General features: G+C 41.6%; 1 protein-coding gene across 1 annotated transcript in view; it reads left to right on the forward strand.

The window, feature by feature from the left end:
* The window catches only part of LOC311137003 (cGMP-inhibited 3',5'-cyclic phosphodiesterase 3A-like), a gene marked incomplete at both ends in the record, with an annotated part of 393,392 nt that overhangs the window by 343,234 nt on the left and 27,793 nt on the right, over positions 1 to 22,365 (forward strand). Inside the window, 8 exons of the mRNA XM_084171331.1 lie at positions 9,571 to 9,644; positions 9,862 to 10,001; positions 10,291 to 10,428; positions 15,688 to 15,799; positions 16,324 to 16,437; positions 17,695 to 17,894; positions 18,130 to 18,333; positions 21,549 to 21,710. Coding sequence (XP_084027457.1) covers positions 9,571 to 9,644; positions 9,862 to 10,001; positions 10,291 to 10,428; positions 15,688 to 15,799; positions 16,324 to 16,437; positions 17,695 to 17,894; positions 18,130 to 18,333; positions 21,549 to 21,710 — 1,144 coding nt within the window. The remainder of the gene's footprint in view (positions 1 to 9,570; positions 9,645 to 9,861; positions 10,002 to 10,290; positions 10,429 to 15,687; positions 15,800 to 16,323; positions 16,438 to 17,694; positions 17,895 to 18,129; positions 18,334 to 21,548; positions 21,711 to 22,365) is intronic.

The following is a 22,365-nucleotide window of genomic DNA, read 5'->3' on the forward strand; positions in this document are numbered from 1 at the left end:
ACAGTTTGACAGTAGAATGGTGCTTTTGAAGAACTGTTTATTGAAGACTAATTATGCTCTCTGGGCTGATACAGTTCCTCAGAAAAGTCCTCTAATGTTCCTGTGAACACAGAAACCCAGTCCTCTACAGGACAGTGTATTTTGACTGTCTGACATGGTGGATGGGCTGCCGTGGACCTGTGTGTTTATCCTACTGCTAATACGCAGATGTGTACGTCTCTGCGTGCAATCTGTGTGTCCGTGTGTGTCCGTGTGACAGTGTGTGTGTGTGTCGTTGTGTGGGTCTGGTGTTTCTCTTGCTCTGTTTACACATCCCTTACAAAAAAAACATGAAAAAACAAGTGAACAAACTCAGACACGTGGTTTCCCAACACTTCACATGTGATATTATAAGTTTCACATTTGTGCCCTTGTAACCGGCGGGATTAAACCTGGCCACGAAAGAAGCCAACATCTTGACCATTAGATCAAAAAAAAGGCCAACACTATTTGTGAAGTCGCATGCAGGGCTACCTCATCATGTAACCATGAGCAACCATGACTGACACATGTCCGGTACACTTTCACATGTGCATTTTCACATTTTAATGTCAATTTTAACTAGGGCTGTCAAAATATTTGTTAACAATGCAATCGGGTTAACAGGATTTTCTATGATTAATCACGATTCATCGCAAATTCAGAATTTGCTCAAATGTAGCTGCAAATTAAGATTGTTTTATACAAAAAGCATTACAAGAATATTGAAAAATCCATTTGTCTTTGATTTTAGCTAAATCTGGTAAATTACAATACATACAATTTTCCTTCACAGTACTATTTAACCTCAATGTCAACTTGTTTTGACATTGCATTGCTGTTTTTAGTGGTATATATTATGTATTTTGGATGTTTTCAGACAATGCGATTAATCAGGAAGTTAGTGCACAACAATTACAAAACGTTCATTCGCGTTAACTGATTAACTCTGACAGTCCTAATTTTAACATGTTAAACAGGATAAATAAGGAGACATCTGAGACGCCATCTTGTTCTCATTGCATATAAAAGTGCGCCTAAGTTGAAAAATGTAGGAGCACACAGTCAGTCAGACAATTTGCATAGAGCATAGCTAGTGTCAGTTGGACATTTTTACTAAGGCCCAAATTTAGGATTACACATTAAAATTGCTTAAATTTAAATTGACACCTGTCAGATGGATGGATTATCTTGGTAAAGGAGAAATGCTCACTAACAGGGATGTAAACAAATTTGTGCACACAGTCTGAGAGAAATAAGCTTTTTGTGCGTATGGAAAATTTCAGGGATATTTTATTTCAGCTAATGAAACTCTTTACATGTTGCGTTTATATTTTTGTTCAGTGTACATACAGTGCATTCGGAAAGGATTCAGACCCCTTACCTTTCCACATTTTGTTACGTTACAGCCTTATTCTAAAATGGATTAAAACATACTCATCAATCTACACACAATACCCCATAATGACAAAGCAAAAACAGGTTTTTAGAATTTTTTGCAAATGTATAAAAAACAACAACTGAAATATAACATTTACATAAGTATTCAGAACCTTTACTCAGTACTTTGTTGAAGCACCTTTGGCAGCAATTACAGCCTCGAGTCTTCATCTTAAGTCAGGTTGGATGGGGAGCGTCGCTGCACAGCTATTTTCAGGTCTCTCCAGAGATGTTCGATCGGGTGCAGGTCCGGGCTCTGGCTGGGCCACTCAAGGACATTCAGAGACTTGTCCCGAAGCCACTCCTGCGTTGTCTTGCCTGTGTGGAAGGTGAAGCTTCGCTCCAGTCTGATGTCCTGTGCGCTCTGGAGCAGGTTTTCGTCAAGGATCTCTCTGTACTTAGCTCTGTTCATCTTTCCAGCGATCCTGACTAGTCTCCCAGTCCCTACCGCTGAAAAACATCCCCACAGCATGATGCTGCCACCACCATGCTTCATTGTAGGGATGGTGCCTGGTTTCCTCCAGACATGATGCTTGGCATTCAGTTCAAAGAGTTCAATCTTGGTTCATCAGACCAGAGAATGTTGTTTCTCATGGTCTGAGTCCTTTAGGTCCCTTTTGGCAAACTTCAAGCGGGCTGTCATGTGCCTTTTACTGAGGAGTGGCTTCCGTCTGGCCACTCTACCATAAAGGGCTGATTGGTGGAGTGCTGCAGAGATGGTTGTCCCATCTCCACAGTGAAACTCTGGAGCTCTGTCAGAGCTCTGTCCCTTGATTGCTCAGTTTGGCCGGGCGGCAAGCTCTAGGAAGAGTCTTGGTGGTTTCAAACTTCTTCCATTTAAGAATGATGGAGGCCACTGTGTTCTTGGGGACCTTCAATGCGGCAGAAATGTTTTGGTACCCTTCCCCAGATCTGTGCCTCGACACAATCCTGTCTTGGAGCTCTACGGACAATTTCTTCGACCTCATGGCTTGGTTTTTGCTCTGACATGCACTGTCAACTGTGGGACCTTATATAGACAGGTGTGTGCCTTTCCAAATCATGTCCAATCAATTTAATTTACCACAGGTGGACTCCAATCAAGTTGTAGAAACATCTCAAGGATGATCAATGGAAAGAAGATGCACCTGAGCTCAATTTCGAGTCTCAAAGCAAACGGTCTGAATACTTACACTACCGTTCAAAAGTTTGGGGTCACTTAGAAATGTCCTTGTTTTCGAAAGAAAAGCATTTTTTTGTCCATTAAAATCACATCAAAATTATCAGAAATACAGTGTAGACATTGTTAATGTTGTAAATGGCTATCGTAGCTGGAAACGGCTGATTTTTAATGGAATATCTACATAGGCGTACGGAGGCCCATTATCGGCGACCATCAGTCCTGTGTTCCAATGGCACGTTGTGTTTGCTAATCCAAGTTTATCATTTTAAAAGGCTAATTGATCATTAGAAAACCCTTTTGCAATTATGTTAGCACAGCTGAAAACTGTTGTGCTGATTAAAGAAGCAACAAAACTGGCCTTCTTGAGACTAGTTGAGTGTCTGGAGCATCAGCAATTGTGGGTTCGATTACAGGCTTAAAATGGCCAGAAACAAAGTACTTTCTTCTGAAACTCGTCAGTCTATTCTTGTTCTGAGAAATTAAGGCTATTCCTTGCGAGAAATTGCCAAGAAACTGAAGATCTCGTACAACGCTATGTACTACTCCCTTCACAGAACAGCGCAAACTGGCTCTAACCAGAATAGAAAGAGGAGTGGGAGGCCCCGGTGCACAACTGAGCAAGAGGACAAATACATTAGAGTGTCTAGTTTGAGAAACAGATGCCTCACAGGTCCTCAAGTGGCAGCTTCATTAAATAGTACCTGCAAAACACCAGTCTCAACGTCAACAGTAAAGAGACGACTCCGGGATGCTGACCTTCTAGGCAGAGTTGCAAAGAAAAATATGTATCTCAGACTGGCCAATAAATAGAAAATATTAAGAAGGCCAGTCTGAGATATGGCTTTATGTCGGTGATCAGGCCTACTACCTTCGTGTCGTCTGCAAACTTAATGATGGTGTTGGAGTCATGTGCAGCCACGCCGTCGTGGGTGAACAGGGAGTACAGGAGTGGACTAAGCACGTACCTGAGGGTCAGCGTGGCGGATGTGTTGTTGCCTACCCTCACCACCTGGGGGCGGCTCATCAGGAAGTCCAGGATCCAGTTGCAGAGGTGAGGTGTTTAACCCCAGGGTCCTTAGTTTAGGGATAAGCTTGGAGGGCACAATGGTGAGCTGTAGTAAATTAATAGCATTCTCACGTAGGTCCAAGAAATCCACAGGGGCTGACCAATTGGAACCGGGTCTGCTCAAGTGTGCTGCCCCCTCATTGCTGGTTCAGTAACCCATATCTTAAATCTAACATTGTTGTCAGGAAATATTCCAAAAGTATGGACAACCGCTTATGTGCTGCCACTCCATAAGGGCGGGGATAGTAGTGATCTTGATAATTATCGTCTCATCTCCAGGCTTCCATGTCTAACTAAGATTTTTGAATCTTTGGAAATAAGCAACTTCGCTCTTTTTTATCTGAGTATGGTAGAGTATTTTGAATATAAATCAAATCTGGGTTTAGGCCAGGGCACAACACTATCACAGTAACCACATTAGTTGTTAATGATATTGTAATGCTTTAGACGCTAATATGAATTGTACTGCCTTGTTTGTGGACCTGTCAAAAGCGTTTGATACTGTTGATCATGCTATTTTATTGAAAAAGTTGTCCTCAATTTGCCTGGGCTCTGAAGCCTGCTCATGGCTTCATGATTATCTTAGTAACAGAACTCAGGCCACCGTGATTGATGGGGTTAAGTCCGAATTTCTTGAAGTACGTTAAAGGTGTTCCGCAGGGATCGATACTAGGACCTGCTCTTTTCACTATTTATATAAATACTATTGGTCAATCTGTGAGAAAATTAAAATGTAATCTATATGGAGATGATACTATTATGTACGCTATTGCCCAGACTGCTGACCTGGCTGTGACAAGGCTACAGTCCGAAATTGCAGCTGTGCAGGAAGCCCTTACTGATTTAAAACTTGTGTTTAATACGGGCAAAACTAAATACATGTTGTTTTCAAGTTCTCGTAAGATTGTCTCAGATGGATTACATCTTCACTGATCGGATGGTTCTATTATCGAATGAGTTCCTTCATACAAATACCTTGGTATTTGGATTGACAATGATTTAACGTTTAAAAAACAAACAAATTAGCTTGTTAAGAAGCTAAGATTTAAAGTGGGCTTTTTTTTTACAGAAACAGATCTTGCCTCTCTCTAGTCAGCAGGAAGCAGATTGTGTAGTCAACCTTTCTACCTGTTCTTGATTATGGTGATACTATTTATCAAATTGCAGCTGCCACTACACTTAAACCCCTGGATGCCATTTATCATAGCGCCCATCGTTGTATTACAGGATACAGTTGTATTTCTCATCACTGCATTCTTTACCGAAAAGTTGGCTGAACCTCTTTAAAGTCACCTAGATCACGTCATTACACTCTTTTTGTTTACAAAATCCTGCTCCACAAGCTTCCAACTTACCTAACTTCACTGTTAAGATTTAAAATGACAAGTTATCAAACCCGTTCACAGGGTTGGCTACCTCTGGAGACTCTTTTGGTGTCTACAGAGTTAGGAAATCAGCCTTTAACTTCCTTGCAACCTATGCTTGGAATAATCTCCAAAAGACAGTTTGATTGGATGCTTTGGTGTCCCTAGAGCCATTCAAACAGCTGACAGAGGAGTTTTATAATGAAGAATATGTTTGTTTTAATTGACTGTGTTTTGTATCTTAATGTGCATTTAATGTGTATATTGTGTATACAGTGCCTTTCAAAAGTATTCATCCCCTTTGGCGTTTTTCCTACTTTGTTTCATTACAACCTGTAATTTAAATGGATTTTTATTTGGATTTCATGTAATGGACATACACAAAATAGTCCAAATTGGTGGTGAAATGAAAAAATTAAATAACGGAAAAGTGGTGTGTGCATATGTATTCACCCCCTTTGCTATGAAGCCCCTAAATAAGATCTGGTGCAACCAATTACCTTCAGAAGTCACAAAATTAGTTAAATAAAGTCCACCTGTGTGCAATCTAAGTGTCACATGATCTGTCACATGATCTCAGTATATATACACCTGTTCTGAAAGGCCCCAGAGTCTGCAACACCACTAAGCAAGGGGCACCACCAAGCAAGCGGCACCATGAAAACCAAGGAGCTCTCCAAACAGGTCAGGGACAAAGTTGTGGAGAAGTACAGATCAGGGTTGGGTTATAAAAAAATATCTGAAACTTTGAACATCCCACGGAGCACCATTAAATCCATCATTAAAAAATGAAAGAATATGGCACCACAACAAACCTGCCAAGAGAGGGCCGCCCACCAAAACTCACGGACCAGGCAAGGAGGGAATCAATCAGAGAGGCAACAAAGAGACCAAAGATAATCCTGAAGGAGTTGCAAGCGCCACAGTGGAGATTGGAGTATCTGTCCATAGGACCACTTTAAGCCGTACACTCCACAGAGCTGGGCTTTACAGAAGAGTGGCCAGAAAAAAGCCATTGCTTGAAGAAAAAAATAAGCAAACACGTTTGGTGTTCGCCAAAAGGCATGTGGGAGACTCCCCAAACATATGGAAGAAGGTACTCTGGTCAGATGAGACTAAAATTGAGCTTTTTGGCCATCAAGGAAAACGCTATGTCTGGCGCAAACCCACCTCTCATCACCCCGAGAACACCATCCCCACAGTGAAGCATGGTGGTGGCAGCATCATGCTGTGGGGATGTTTTTCATCGGCAGGGACTGGGAAACTTGTCAGAATTGAAGGAATGATGGATGGCGCTAAATACAGGGACATTCTTGAGGGAAACCTGTTTCAGTCTTCCAGAGATTTGAGACTGGGACGGAGGTTCATCTTACAGCAGGACAATGACCCTAAGCATACTGCTAAAGCAACACTTGAGTGGTTTAAGGGGAAACATTTAAATGTCTTGGAATGGCCTAGTCAAAGCCCAGACCTCAATCCAATTGAGAATCTGTGGTATGATTTAAAGATTGCTGTACACCAGCAGAACCCATCCAACTTGAAGGAGCTGGAGCAGTTTTGCCTTGAAGACTAGGCAAAAATCCCAGTGGCTAGATGTGCCAAGCTTATAGAGACATACCCCAAGAGACTTGCAGCTGTAATTGCTGCAAAAGGTGGCTCTACAAAGTATTGACTTTGGGGGGGTGAATAGTTATGCACGCTCAAGTTTTCAGTTTTTTTGTCTTATTTCTTGTTTGTTTCACACACAAAAATATTTTGCATCTTCAAAGAGTAAATCAAATGATTCAACCCCCCCCCAAAATCAATTTTAATTCCAGGTTGTAAGGCAACAAAATAGGAAAAATGCCAAGGGGGGTGAATACTTTCGCAAGCCACTGATTTTATGTTTATCTATACTTGCCTATTGATGTGGTCTTTTGTTGTTTTTTCTCATTTGCAAAAGAGACTTTAGTCTCAATATGACTTCCCTGTTGAAATAAAGGGAAATAATAAAAGGGAAAAAATGGGGTAAAGATTTGAAGATGAATATTCAATAAATGGAATGGAGAAATGTGTGAAAAAATATATATTTTAAAACGTGCAGAGAGTCTAAAACACAAATTGTTGAGTATAATGTAATTAATAGAATTTACCGGACTCCCTCTAAAATGTACAAGGCAAACATGACAACCAACAGCAGATGTTGGAGGTGTAAATCAGATGACTCTGTGCTTGTACATATGTTGGTCAAGTGTTAGAAAATAATATTATCTCTATTTCAAGGAGAAATAGAAATAGACTACATACAAATGCAGCTTTTATCTTGCTGGGAATTAATCTCCCAGAAAAGACACCAAATGTTTTCATGCTCAGGACACCAACTCTGATTGCTAAAAGAGACATTTTAAGCAATTGGAAAGAGGAGCAGCTGCGTTCATTTGCAGAATGCTCCAACTGTCAATGAGCTCTGTCAAATTTGAGAAAACTATTGAAAATCTAAATTATAATCATGACTGCAATTTTATCATTATTCATACTATCAATTACCTATCCATTTATTTATTGTTTTAGAAATGTTGTTGCAGCCCTCCCATATATGCAACATTTTTGTTTAGATTTTTTGTTAGGATGAAATTGTGATATGCAAAGAAAAGAAATGTGCTATTATGAGTCAAAAAATAATTTTCACCAGGATGAGAGAGAACAATGTTGTGTTATGTGTGTTTTGTTGTTTGGTTAGTGTGATATGTTGTTTGTGTTGTAAATAAATAATAATATTTAAAAAAGAGTGATATTACCCCCTGCTCTACAAATCTCCACCGCCACGCATTCGTGTTCACTGGAGCCAGTAATTGCTCTATGTGCTACACCTTCTTTGAAAAATGTAGCACACCCACCACCCAAACCCTCCATTCTATCAGTCCTCACAAAAATAAACCCCGGTATAACAAAATCCACCTGATGTTTAAGCCACGTTTCTTGTATACACACCACGTCCGGTCAAACATCTAAATCATGAATACACTTCTTCAATTCATGTCCACTGGCGATCAAACTCCATTGGACAACAAGGAACACTATAATACTACTTAGGATCCTGATCATCATTAGGAGTATGACTAAGCATCCAATGTATAATTTGTACTGAAACTTCAGAAATCCCCATAATTTCATTGGCTGCCTTCACTACTTCCATTATTATTCCAGTCCTGCTCTTATGTACAGCACTTATATTGATTGACCTACACAAGAAGACTAAGAAGTCATGATTTACAACCATGGTTTTCTTCGTAACTGGGCATTTATGCTCGCATATCACATTGACAGTTGCTGAGGTGCTAAAGGCCTGCTCGGAGCAGCCACTCTCTGCTGACATGCTGGAGCCGGAGCAATCTGAACAATAGTTTTGTTGTTCACTTTCTAAGCAGCTTCAGCATAAGATACATTATTATTATTATTCCTGATATAACTATTTTTTTAAAATAAGGACATTGTGTGCAGAATTCATTCATCGGTATCATCACAATCCAATTCCATGTATAGGCTGGTTTGCTCTTAGTTTTGTAGACTTGCCATTGGCGCACAAAAACACAATCCACAATATAAATAAGTAAAGGTGAATACAATGGAGGAACACAACTGATATGAACGTATAGGCCTCAATCCACACCAAAGCAAAGCTCTAAAATGGAAGGTCACAATGTTGGAGATCATGACTTAGGAGTAACCCAAAGTTATTTAGAAGTAACCCAACTTCATTCTCTGCATCTTTGCATGTCCGCAATATTGTAAACGATCATAAAAAATTGCTAATACGTGATTGAGAAAAACTGTAACGTTAAAATGCACATTTAAATGTGAAGATGCACATGAAAGTGTAGCGGACATGAGTTAGTCAGCATTATTTTATTTTCATTCATTTTTAGTAGAATGTCCTTTTAAAAAGTCACCAGAGCTAAGCTTCTCAGTCCTTCTACGTACAAATTATCTGGGGGCCCCAAATCAAGGGGCAGGGGGAGAGACCTCCCCTTAATTTCAATGTCTAGTTTTGATTAACATTTGGTTCAGTTGTCAAATATCATGAATTCAACGTGAAATCAACAAAACATTTCACAATGTCATTGGATTTAAGTGAAAAGTTGGATGGAAAAAGACAAATTTCCCCTACGTTGATGACTTTTTTCAAGTCCAATACATTTTCCACGTTGTGTTAACGTCTTCACATATTTTTTTTTGTTAAAATTATGTGGAAACAACGTTGATTCAACCAGTTTTTGCCCAGTGGGAGGGCTCTCCAACCCTGTTCCTGGTGAGCTACCCTCCTGTAGGTTTTCGTTCCAACCCCAGTTGTAACTAGTCTGATTCAGTTTACCAGCCAGGTAATTATTAGAATCCGGTGTGCTAGATTAGGGTTGGAACGAACAGGGTTGAAGAGCCATGATCTAAAAGCTACCGCCTTTTAATGATAGATGTGCTTGATGAAAAGATGTTCACTCCTGTCTGACTTCTAACCTCTCACCTCTCTCTCTCCTTTTCCACAGTTGTGGGAGACCATACATCAAGATGAGCCATGGGGAGGGTTCAATGGACAAAGGGGACAGGATACGCCAGACAGGTACATCCCATGTTTTATCTACCTTCCTCTAGCTAAGCTTCTCATCATAGCTGCTGCTTCTTCAACAGCTAATGGGGAACCAAATAAAACAAATCATAACAGATCTGATACCAGGCTATGCCTGCCTCACAATAGAGAGGTGTTATTTGTTTTGCAGCAGTGTTGAACACTTTATGGGTGTCCCATCTTAATAACGCTCTCTCTATCGTCCCAACAGAGGATCAGATGGTGGTGTCATCGGACTACGACAACACCCACGAGGCCAACCACAACGACAGCAGTGATGTAGCGCCGACAGAGGGGGACGCAGAGGGGGGCAAACCCCCCCACCAAAACCTCTTCATGCTACCCCCAGAGGTGAGAAACAGCCGCAGCAAGCGCAGAGCTAGCTCTAGTCTTCTTCTTCCCGACTCTATATACACCTTCTAGGTCTTAATATTGGCTTATTGGTGCAACCTCATCGGGTAGAGGCACAGCCAGCTCAGAAGCAAAAAGGACTAACAATGTCAAGTTGAAAAGACTCCCACTCTGGGAGCATTTCCACCAAAATATCATGTCCAGTGTGCCTCAGAGTGTTCAGTGCACAGATTATCCTAAACAGCCATCGATGTCTGACCTCCTTATATCATGTGGATGTCCTCATTAGGAGAAGCCCCAACCAGCCCCAGAACTGTTAGTGATGGAGGACTTGGAGCCCCTGATGAGCCAGCTCAACAACTGGAACTTCCCCATCTTCAGTCTGGTGGAGAAGACCCAGGGGAAGTGTGGCCGCATCCTCAGCCAGGTGAGAATCTGATTGGACACCAGCCAATCAGTCAGGACCATCTATCAGCCCATTGGCCAGTCAATGTGTCAATCAAAGACCCAGGGCACGTGTGGATGCATCCTCAGCCAGGTGAGAGAAACAACCAATCAGACAGGCTGATGGTCAGCCTGCTGTCAGCCCATTGGCCAGTCACCTTGTCAATCAAATAGTTTGTCTGTCAGCTGAGAATCTGATTCGTTGTTTGAGACATCAGCTGTATATAAGAATGAGGCCATCTGTAAGCCCATAGACCAGTCAGATTGCCAATCAGAGTTGGAGAGTAACGGATTACAAAGAAACTGTAACTGTAATCTGTTACATTACCAGCAAAAATAGTGTAATCAGATTACACATACTTTTAAAACTAGATGATTACCTCTAGGATTACTTTAAAATTCAGAAAGGAAGTTTGTGAAAAAAATGTTTCAGTTTGTTCCGCCTGAGCGAGTCTGACCACAAGTCAAAGACAACTATAATGACACACCAAATGCTTTTGATGGATCGCAGGAAAAGAGCGGAAATAGGCTTTTGTAGGCTACAGTCCAAGCTATGTCTTCCAATGGTGCGACTGCAGTCGGCATCCAAAGATTATCCAACTTGAATAAACGCTTGGAGGTAAGGACGACAGCAGTGGTGTAGTCAATGGACGATAAGGATATCACTTATTACTAATATCTACTGTATATAGAGTATAATTTCGCTATTTGCGCCTTACGGATTGTGGTTGTTGTATTTGTATTTATTAACAATCCCCATTAGCAGCTACTCTTCCTGGGGTCCAGCAACATTAAGGCAGTTACATGACATTACATTTCATAACACTTTTCATAACACATTAAGTGTGTTCCCTCAGGCCACTACTCTACTATCACATATCTACAATACAAAATCCATGTGTACGTGTGTGTAGAGTGCGTGTCTTATCATGTGTATGTGTGTCTGTGCCTGTGTGTGTTTCTCTTCACAGTCCCCGCTGTTCCATAAGGTGTATTTGTATATGTCTTTTAAATCTGATTCTACTGCTTGCAGTTATCTGATTGTGGAACAGAGTTCCATGTAGCCATGGCTATGTGTACTACTGTGCTCCTCCCATAGTCTGTTCTTGACTTGGGGATTGTGAAAAGGCCTTTGGTGGCATGTCTTTTGGGGTACGCATAGGTGTCAGAGCTGTGTGCTAGTAGTTTAAACAGACATCTCTGTGCATTCAGCATGTCAACACTTCTTACAAAAACAAGTAGTGATGAAGTCAGTCTCTCCTCCACTTTCAGCCATGAGAGATTTAGATGCATATTATTAATATTAGCTCTCCGTGTACATTTAAGGGCCAGCCGTGCTGCCCTGTTCTGAGCCAACTGTAATTTTCCGAGGTCCCTCTTTGTGGCACCTGACCACACGACTGAACAATAGTCCAGGTGCGACAAAACTAGAGCTTGTAGGACCTGCCTTGTTGATAGTGTTGTTAAAAGGCAGAGCAGCTCTTTATTATAGACAGACTTCTCCCCATCCTAGCTACTGTTGTATCAACATGTTTTGACCATGACAGTTTACAATCCAGGGTTACTCCAAGCAGTTTAGTAACCTCCACTTGCTACATTTCCACATTATTTATTACAAGATTTAGTTGAGGTTTAGGCTTTAGTGAAGGATTTGTCCCAAATACATTTATTTTAGTTTTTGAAATATTTATGACTAATTTATTTCTTGCCACTCATTCTGAAACTAACTGCAGCTCTTTGTTAACTGTTGCAGTGATTTCACTCGCTATAGTAGCTGACGTGTATAGTGTTGAGTCATCCACATACAGTTGAAGTCTGAAGTTTACATACACTTAGGTTGGAGTCATTTGAGTCAATTGGAGGTGTACCTGTGGATGTATTTCAAGGCCTACCTTCAAACTCAGTGCCTCTTTGCTTGACATCATGGGAAAATCTAAATAAATCAGCCAAGACCTCAGATTTTTTTTTTGTAGACCTCCACAAGTCTGGTTCATCCTTGGGAGCAATTTCCAAACGCCTGAAGGTACCACGTTCATCTGTACAAACAATAGTACGCAAGTATAAACACCATGGGACCACGCAGCCATCATACCGCTCAGGAAGGAGACGCGTTCTGTCTCCTAGAGATGAACGTACTTTGGTGCGAGAAGTGCAAATCAATCCCAGAACAACAGCAAAGGACCTTGTGAAGATGCTGGAGGAAACAGGTACAAAAGTATCTATATCCACAGTAAAACGAGTCCTATATCGACATAACCTGAAAGGCCGATCAGCAAGAAATAAGCCACTGATCCAAAACCACCATAAAAAAGCCAGACTACGGTTTGCAACTGCACATGGGGACAAAGATCATACTTTTTGGAGAAATGTCCTCTGGTCTGATAGAACAAAATAGAACTGTTTGGCCATAATGACCATCGTTATGTTTGGAGGAAAAAGAGGGAGGCTTGCAAGCCGAAGAACACCATCCCATCCGTGAAGCACGGGAGTGGCAGCATCATGCTGTGGGGGGGCTTTGCTGCAGGAGGGACTGGTGCACTTCACAAAATAGATGGCATCATGAGGATGGAAAATTATGTGGATATATTGAAGCAACATCTCAAGACATCAGTCAGGAAGTTAAAGCTTGGTCGCAAATGGGTCTTCCAAATAGACAATGACCCCAAGCAAACATCCAAAGTTGTGGCAAAATGGCTTAAGGACAACAAAGTCAAGGTATTGGAGTGGCCATCACAAAGCCATGACCCCCATCCTATAGAACATTTGTGGGCAGAACTGAAAAAGCGTGTGCGAGCAAGGAGGCCTACAAACCTGACTCAGTTACACCAGCTCTGTCAGGAGGAATGGGCCAAAATTCATCCAACTTATTGTGGGAAGCTTGTGGAAGGCTACCCGAACAGTTTGACCCAAGTTAAACAATTTAAAGGCAATGCTACCAAATACTAATTGAGTGTATGTAAACTTCTGACCCACTGGGAATGTGATGAAATAAGTAAAAGCTGAAATAAACATTCTCTCTACTATTATTCTGACATTTCACATTCTTAAAATAAAGTGGTGATCCTACCTGACCTAAAACAGGGAATTTTTACAAGGATTAAATGTCAGAAATTGTGAAAAACTGAGTTTAAATGTATTTGGCTAAGGTGTATGTAAACTTCCGACTTCAACTGTACATAGACACACTAGCTTTACTCAAGGCCAGTTGCAAGTCACTAGTAAAGATTGAAAAAAGTAAGGGGCCTAGACAGCTGCCCTGGGGAATTCCTGATTCTACCTGGATTATGTTGTAGAGGATTCCATTAAAGAACACCCTCTGTGTTCTGTTAGACAGGTGACTGTTTATTCACAATATAGCAGGGGGTGTAAAGCCATAACACATACGTTTTTTTATCAGCAGACTATGATTGATAATAATAATGTCAGAAGTCGCACTGAAGTCTAACAAAACAGTTCCCACAATCATCAATTTCTCTCAGCCATTTGTGTAAGTGCCGTGCTTGTTGAATGTCCTTCCCTATAAGTGTGCTGAAAGTCTGTTGTCAATTTGTTACAGTAAAATAGCGTTGTATCTGGTCAAACACAATTTTTTCCAAAAGTTTACTAAGGATGGGTAACAGGCTGATTGGTCGGCTATTTGAGCCAGTAAGGGGGGCTTTACTATTCTTGGGTAGCGGAATTATTTTTGCTTCCCTCCAGGCCTGAGGGCACACACTTTTTAGTAGGCTAAATTTGAAGATATGGCAAATAGGAGTGGCAATATCGTCCGCTATTATCCTTCCTAATTTTCCATCCACATTGTCAGATCCTGATGGCTTGCCATTGTTGATAGACAACAATACTTTTTTCACCTCTTACACACTCACTTCACGGAATTCAAAATTTCATAATTTGATCAGTTATACTTGGATGTGTAGTGTCAGCGGTTTGTTGCTGGCATGTCATGCCTAAGTTTGCTAAATTTGTCAATGAAAAAATCATTAAAGTAATTGACAGTATCAGTGGGTTTTGTGATGAATGAGCCATCTGATTCAAAGAATGATGGAGCTGAGCCTTTTTGCCCAAAATTTAATTTAAAGTGCTCCAAAGCTTTTTACTATCATTCTTTATATTATTTATCTTTGTTTCGTAGTATAGTTTCTTCTTCTTTTGATTCAGTTTAGTCACATGATTTCTCAGTTTGCAGTACGTTTGCCAATCGGTTGTGCAGCCAGACTTATTTGCCATTCCTTTTGCCTCATCCCTCTCAAACATACAATCCTCATCAATCCACAGGGATTTATACGTTTTTACAGTCATTTTCTTAATGGGTGCATGCTTATTAGTAACTGGAATGAGCAATTTCATAAATGTGTCAAGTGCAGCGTCTGGTTGCTCCTCATTACACACCACAGACCAACAAATATTATTTACATCAACAACATAGGAATCACTACAAAACGTATTATATGACCTCTTATACATGGGTGTCCATTTAGTTATTGTTTCAACTGTGGATTCACCCTTTAAACAGCTGCAAATTATAGAGATATCAAAGTGTCACCAACAAAAACTTAAACAATAGGTCTATAGGAAATGCACCATATCGCATACATTTTTCACATGTAAATAGCACTTTTCAAAAAGAGCAGCATCAACTCAAAGCAATGAGCCCAATCAGTCCACCATGACAAAATAAACAACAGAGTAGTGTAGGCTAATAAGTCCTTGGTTTTTGGGTTATGCTCAGGTAAAACAATGTGGCTAATCTATACTCCAAATTTCCAAGTCCTGTTCTTGAAGATCAAGGGCTTTTAAATTAATTGGAATGACTGGAAATCTGACAGACTTTGGTTTTTTATGTAAACTTAAAACTTGATATTATTATCTGTAGTAGAAAGCAATGGGTTGGAAGAAGCCTACGTAACCAACCCATAAAGTAAAATGCAACATCCATTTTAGGCCAGCTATGTAAACTCTAACACTGATTTATCCTGCAATAGATGTCGTTAAAGTCGTAATATTCATTTTTGTATTATTCTAATGCCTCTTAAGGGGAAAGTAATCTAAAAGTAACTGAAAGTAATCAGATTACGTTACTGTGTTTGGGTAATCCAAAAGTTACATTACTGATGACGATTTTAACTGTAACAAATTACATTTAGAAAGTAACCTTCCCAACCCTGTTGTCAGTCAAAGAGTCTGTCTGACAGGTGAGAATTTGATTGGTCCTGTGAGCTGTCTGACTCTGTATGTGTTTCAGGTCTCTCTCAGACTATTTGAAGACACAGGCCTATTTGAGACTTTCAAGATCCCTGTCCAAGATTTCATGAACTACTTCCATGCTCTGGAGAATGGGTACAGAGACATACCATGTAAGAACCCAGCTTAACATTTAGTATTTTCCCTCACTTTTATATTCACATTGAAGTATTCTCGCTTGCCAGACTCATGGCTTACCACAGCTGCGCTGGGAAGACCATAGAGAATGATAGAGGTCTGTAGTGGCCAAAAGGCAGTTTTAGCATGGAAGCGCCATTAAGTGCTTCCACCATTTTAAAGTAGTCAAAGTAGTCAACTGGGTCGGGATTCCTATGGGTTGTAGCCTCAATAGTGCTGCCCATGCTATCACAGACACTATAATGGCACAGATATAAAGATGAGTCCTCTATCTATCTCTATGGAAAAGACTACATTGAAGTTGGGTTTTGAGTATAATGTAAGAAGTCACCCACTAGAGGGAAATGTTACACTATTTTTTTTTTTCTTTCAACTCTCCATTTCAATTACCTTATATCTCTATTCACACAACCTTACAGTAAAAACATAAACACCATGACAGTGCATCCTAGTGGACATCATCAGTACTACAGCCTCTCTTCTCCCTCTCCATGCTAAGATCACAACAGGATCCATGCTACAGATGTGCTCCATGCTGTCTGGTACCTTACCACCCAGGCAGTGCCAGGTCTGCCCAGGCTCATCACCGACCATGGCTCTGCCAGTGACTCAGGTGGGTGCCAGACCATGCCAGGCCAGACAGAGCTGAGGAGGGGTAGCGGACAGGACACACTCAGTGGTGATGAGAAGGAGTGGAGAGTAAAAGTTCCAGAACAAGTTCGAGTTTATATGTGATGTGTAATATTGGAAGCCAAAATCCATCATCATGATACTTCTTGCTCTTCGTTGATGTTGGGCATCAGGAGACAAGCGTTATATCTTGAGAACTTGATATTATTTATTATTACATATGCAGGTTTTTCGGACTGTATAAAAAAAAGTGGATTTGTATTTTTTTGAGTAAAATGTACATTTACATTTTAGTCTTTAGCAAACGCTCTTATCCAAAGCGACTTACAGCTGCAATTAGGGTTAAGTGCCTTGGTCAAGGGCACATCGGCAGATTTTTCACCTAGTCGGCTCAGGGATTAGATTGTAAATGTAATATCATTATGTTAGCTATGGTTGTCACCTTCAGTAACATTTTCATTTTGTACTAATAGAAGAGACGTAAGCGTAAGTTAGAAAACAATGCTAACAAGGGTCTTAATTCAATTTGTATCAATCTGATTAACTTTTGCCATTGATTTAATTTAGCCTATCTACCTCCACCTCCTGTTGCTCTTTGTAAGCCAACTCATTAATCGAAAAAACATGTTTGTTACAGTTAGATCAATGCTCTCAGCTGTTCTTATCAGACTGGGGGCTTAGCACCAGATCCTTGCTGAGTCCTAAATGGCACCCTATTCCCTTTATAGTGCACTACTTTTGACCAGGGCCCAGGGCTCTATTTGGGACGTGGATTCTGAGTACCAATTATCAAATACTCAGCAGTGCATGAGCAGGCATGAAATTGCGATTCAATTAAAGTTCCCCCTCACTCAGATTTTCAGAACCTAATTTATATGGTCTGGTGGCCCAACTCTTTGATCCGAGCATAAGTGGATTTAGAGATTGTGGCGTTTGGGGGTGCTGGCTGGTACCCTTTTCACACTACTGAGCTAAACTGTGCTGAGCCATGCTGAGCTGTACTGCGCTGGCCTAGTTATGCATCCACCATAGTTGCTGAAAACATGTTGGAAAGTACAATGTGAAAAGAAAATAGAGCAAGTACGTTACGGTTCAGGTCGGCCCTGTAGTGTAAATCAGGCATGGTTGTGTGTTGTCTGTGTGCTGCTACTCATCATATTCTCCTTTCTCTGCCTCCGCTCCGCTTCTCACCCTCTCCACTCCTCTCCTCTCCTCTCTTGTACCCCTCCGGCTCTGACAGATTCAGACAGCGGCATCACACACAGCCATATGGGCTACCTGGTGTCGAAGACCTACAGTGTGTCGGAGGATGGATATGGCTGCCTGTCGGGGCTCATCCCAGCCCTGGAGCTCATGGCGCTGTACGTGGCTGCAGCCATGCATGACTACGACCACCCTGGGAGGACCAACGCTTTCCTGGTGGCCACAAGCGCACCACAGGTAGCCTACAACCTGTTCTCCTTCTCTCTCTCAAACCCAGTTCAACTCTTCTTCACGGATTGCTTCACAAGTAAACATTGTCCTGTGTGGCTCAGTTGGTAAGAGTGTGGCCCTAGCCACGGCAAGGTTGTGGTAAAATTTTGGCATGGATCACATATGGATAATACTTACATTGGATATATGTAGGTCACTTTGGATGAAAAAATATATTTATCTCCCTCTCTCCCTTTTCCAGGCAGTGCTGTATAACGACCGGTCGGTGTTGGAGAACCACCACGCCGCCTCGGCCTGGAACCTGTTCATGTCCTGTCCTGAGTATAACTTCCTAGTCAACCTGGACCACGTGGAGTTCAAACGCTTCCGCTTCCTGGTCATAGAGGCCATCCTCGCCACTGACCTCAAAAAACACTTTGACTTCCTGGCCGAGTTCAACGCCAAGGTATATTCTTTGGAGACCTTAGAGACTTTAAGAGATGTATATAAAGACATGGGCTACAATTATAATCAAACCCGCCATAGCAATCTGAAAAGTGAAAACCTGGGATTAAAATAAAGTTATATCTGTGATGGGAGTCAGTAGCTATAGGTTAGGTTTTCATACAGTACCCAAGACCATTCTGTGAGTTTATTTGACCATGGGAAAAAAGGCTACTGCCCTCATACTGAAAAGGAGGTTTGAATGAATAAAATAAAATAAAAAATGTTACATGCGCCGAATACAGGTGTAGACTTTATCGTGAAATGCTTACTTATGAGCCCTTTCCCAACAATGCAGAGTTAAAAAGTAAGCAACTAAAAAAAGTATTATTATTATTAATAATTTAAAAAGGAAATAGTAACAAAATGAAATAACAGTAATGAGGCTATATACAAGGAGTACTGGTACCGAGTCAATGTGCGGGGCTACGAGGTAGTTGAGGTAATTTAGGTAAAATGTACAGTGCATTCGGAAAGTATTCACACCCATTCACTTTTTCCACATTCTGTTACGTTACAGCCCTATTCTAAAATTGATTAAATACTTGTTTTACTCATTAATCTACACACAATACCCATAATGACAAAGCGGAAACAGGTTTTTAGATTTTTTTGCATATATAAAAAAATATTTAAAAAATACCTTATTTACGTAAGTATTCAAACACTTTTCTTTGAGACTCGAAATTGAGCTCAGGTGCATCCTGTTTCCATTGATCATCCTTGAGATGTTTCTACAACTTGATTGGGTTCCACCTGTGGTAAATTAAATTGATTGGACATGATTTGGAAAGGCACACACCTGTCTATACAAGGTTCCACAGTTGACAGTGCATGTCAGAGCAAAAACCAAGCCATGAGGTCGAAGGAATTGTCCGTAGAGCTCCGAGACAGGATTGTGTCGAGGCTCAGATCAGGGGAAGGATACCAAAACATTTCTGCAGCATTGAAGGTCCTCAAGAACACAGTGGCCTCCATCATTCTTAAATGGAAGAAGTTTGGAACCACCCAGACTCGTCCTAGAGCTGGCCGCCCGGCCAAACGGAGCAATCGGGGGAGAAGGGCCTTGGTCATGGAGGTGACCAAAATCCTGATGGTCACTCTGACAGAGCTCCAGAGTTCCTCTATGGAGATGGGAGAACCTTCCAGAAGGACAACCATCTCTGCAGCACTCTACCAATCAGGCCAGACGGAAGCCACTCCTCAGTAAAAGGCACATGACAGCCCGCTTGAAGTTTGCCAAAAGGCACCTAAAGGACTCTCAGACCATGAGAAACAAGATTCTCTGGTCTGATGAAACCAAGATTGAACTCTTTGGCCTGAATGCCAAGCGTCACGTCTGGAGGAAACCTGGCACCATCCCTACGGTGAAGCATGGTGGTGGCAGCATCATACTGTGGGGATGTTTTTCACCGGCAGGGACTGGGAGACTAGTCATGATCGAGGGAAAGATGAACACAGCAAAGTACAGAGAAAACCTGCTCCAGAGTGCTCAGGACCTCAGACTGGGGCAAAGGTTCACCTTACAACAGGACAATGACCCTAAGCACACAGCCAAGACAACACAGGAGTGGCTTCGGGACAAGTCTCTGAATGTCCTTGAGTGGCCCAGCCAGAGCCCGGACTTGAACCCGATCTAACATCTCTGGAGAGACCTAAAAAAAGCTGTGCAGCGACGCTCCCCATCCAACATTTACATTTACATGTTACATTTATGTCATTTAGCAGACGCTCTTATTCAGAGCGACTTACAAATTGGTGCATTCACCCTATAGCCAGTGGTACAACCACTTTCCAATGTTGTTTTTTTTTTTTTTTTTTTTGGGGGGGGGGGGGGGGGGGGGGTTGGATGAGGTCCTGGATGTATAGAGGTCCTGGATGGCAGGAAGCTTGGCCCCAGTGATGTGCTGGGCCGTACGCACTACCCTCTGTAGTGCCTTACAGTCAGATGCCGAGCAGTTGCCATACCAGGCGGTGATGCAACCGGTCAGGATGCTCTCGATGGTGCAGCTGTATAACTTTTTGAGGATCTGGGGACCCATGCCAAGTCTTTTCAGTCTCCTGAGAGGGAAAAGGTGTTGTCGTGCCCTCTTCACGACTGTCTTTGTGTGTTTGGACCATGATAGTTTGTTAGTGATATGGACACCAAGGAACTTGAAACTCTCGACCCGCTCCACTACCGCCCCGTCGATTTGAATGGGGGCATGTTCAGTCCTCCTTTTCCTGTAGTCCACGATCAGCTCCTTTGTCTTGCTCACGTTGACAGGCAATATCCTCATTTTACTCTCATTACTGACTAACCCATAAGAATACTCAGACTCCCCCTAACCCCCGCGGCATTTCATGAAATCTTATTTGCGGACTGAATTCTGCTGCTATCATTTGTGGGGCTGAGTCTTTCCACTGTTCTGTATTAAAGCACTGCTGGTGGTGGGTGGTTAGGCTCTGCCAGTTTATACAACAGAGTGCTGGCCTGCCACCAAAGCTAGCAGTGTTATGCCCATTCAGTGTGTGTATGCGTGCGTGTCTGTGTGTGTGGCACCAAAGCTAACCGAAACAATGCTGTGCCTGTCATGCTGGCTCTGTTGTAACACACACACACAGCTCCCCCCCCCACACACACACACACACACACAAAGGCGCCTGACTACACTGGCTTTGCACGCCTTCCCCTCCTATTACTAGAAACCAAATTAAGCTTTCTCTGAAAAAACCCATTGAATTAGCTGTTGATGTAGCTGCTCCTGCCCTCAGTGGTTACTGCGTTAGCATGATAAGACACACTCATTAGGCCTACCTAGAAATTATGTATCCATTAAAAAAGAAAAATGTTTGGGGAAGAGAATTCATCCACTTTATGGTTAACTTCAATAACTTCATTAAGCTGATTTCACAGCACAGAACAGTAACATAGTGGGCATTAAAGGGGGAGTCCAAAATAGGGAATGTTGGAGCTATGTCATTTTAAATCAGGAATCCAATTTCAATTTTACATTCTTCGTGAAATTATTTGCAACTTGATCTACCATGTTTGTTATTGAATTGCATGCACATATTTTTTCAGATATGTGCTGGATACAACGTTTTATACAGTATGTCCCCTGCTGTCCCGTGGTACCATATAAGTTCATAAAGTATTTATAAAGCAACATATTTTGTCTCTGTCTGTTCCTATAGGTGGGTAATGACATGACGAGGGGCATTGATTGGTCCAATGAGAACGACAGACTCCTTGTGTGTCAGATGTGCATCAAGCTAGCTGACATCAACGGTCCACTGAAACACAAGGACCTGCACCTACAGTGGACCAAGGGCATCGTGGATGAGTTCTATGAACAGGTAAGATTCTCTCTATATCTCACACACACACACACACACACACACACACACACACACACACACACACACACACACACACACACACACACACACACACACACACACACACACACACACACAAACACAAACACAAACACAAACACAAACACAAACACAAAAACAAACAAACACACACTGAAATGACCTGCATCTACAGTGGATCGAGGGCATCGTCAATGAGTTTTATGAACAGGCGAGATCCAAATCAAGCCCTAGCCCCTAAACCCTAGCCACTATACCATAGAAGCCTGTATACCCTAGCAGCCTAGCCCCTACACGCTAGCCCCTCATGTAGACCTGAAACATCAGGAGCAGTTATGAACAGGTCAGAAAATATTTATTTGTGTTTTTCATTTGCAGGGCAAAGATATGTGATGTTTGTCTCCTTGTTGTTACCATCTCAGCAAATCAATTACAAACACACACACGACATGTAAGCAGTAAGCACATACACACACATATACACATATGCATGCACACACACGAGTGGGAGTGAAATATGTGACATGCATTCAATCCTGAGGCGACGGTATGAAATCTCTTCCCATTTTCAGAAGAAATAACTAATCTAATCTAATCTAAATCTAACAAATCAAATCAAATCAAAGCAAATGTT

The sequence above is a fragment of the Coregonus lavaretus genome (genome assembly GCF_964263955.1).
Source record: "Coregonus lavaretus genome assembly, chromosome: 11".
NCBI lineage: Eukaryota > Metazoa > Chordata > Actinopteri > Salmoniformes > Salmonidae > Coregonus > Coregonus lavaretus.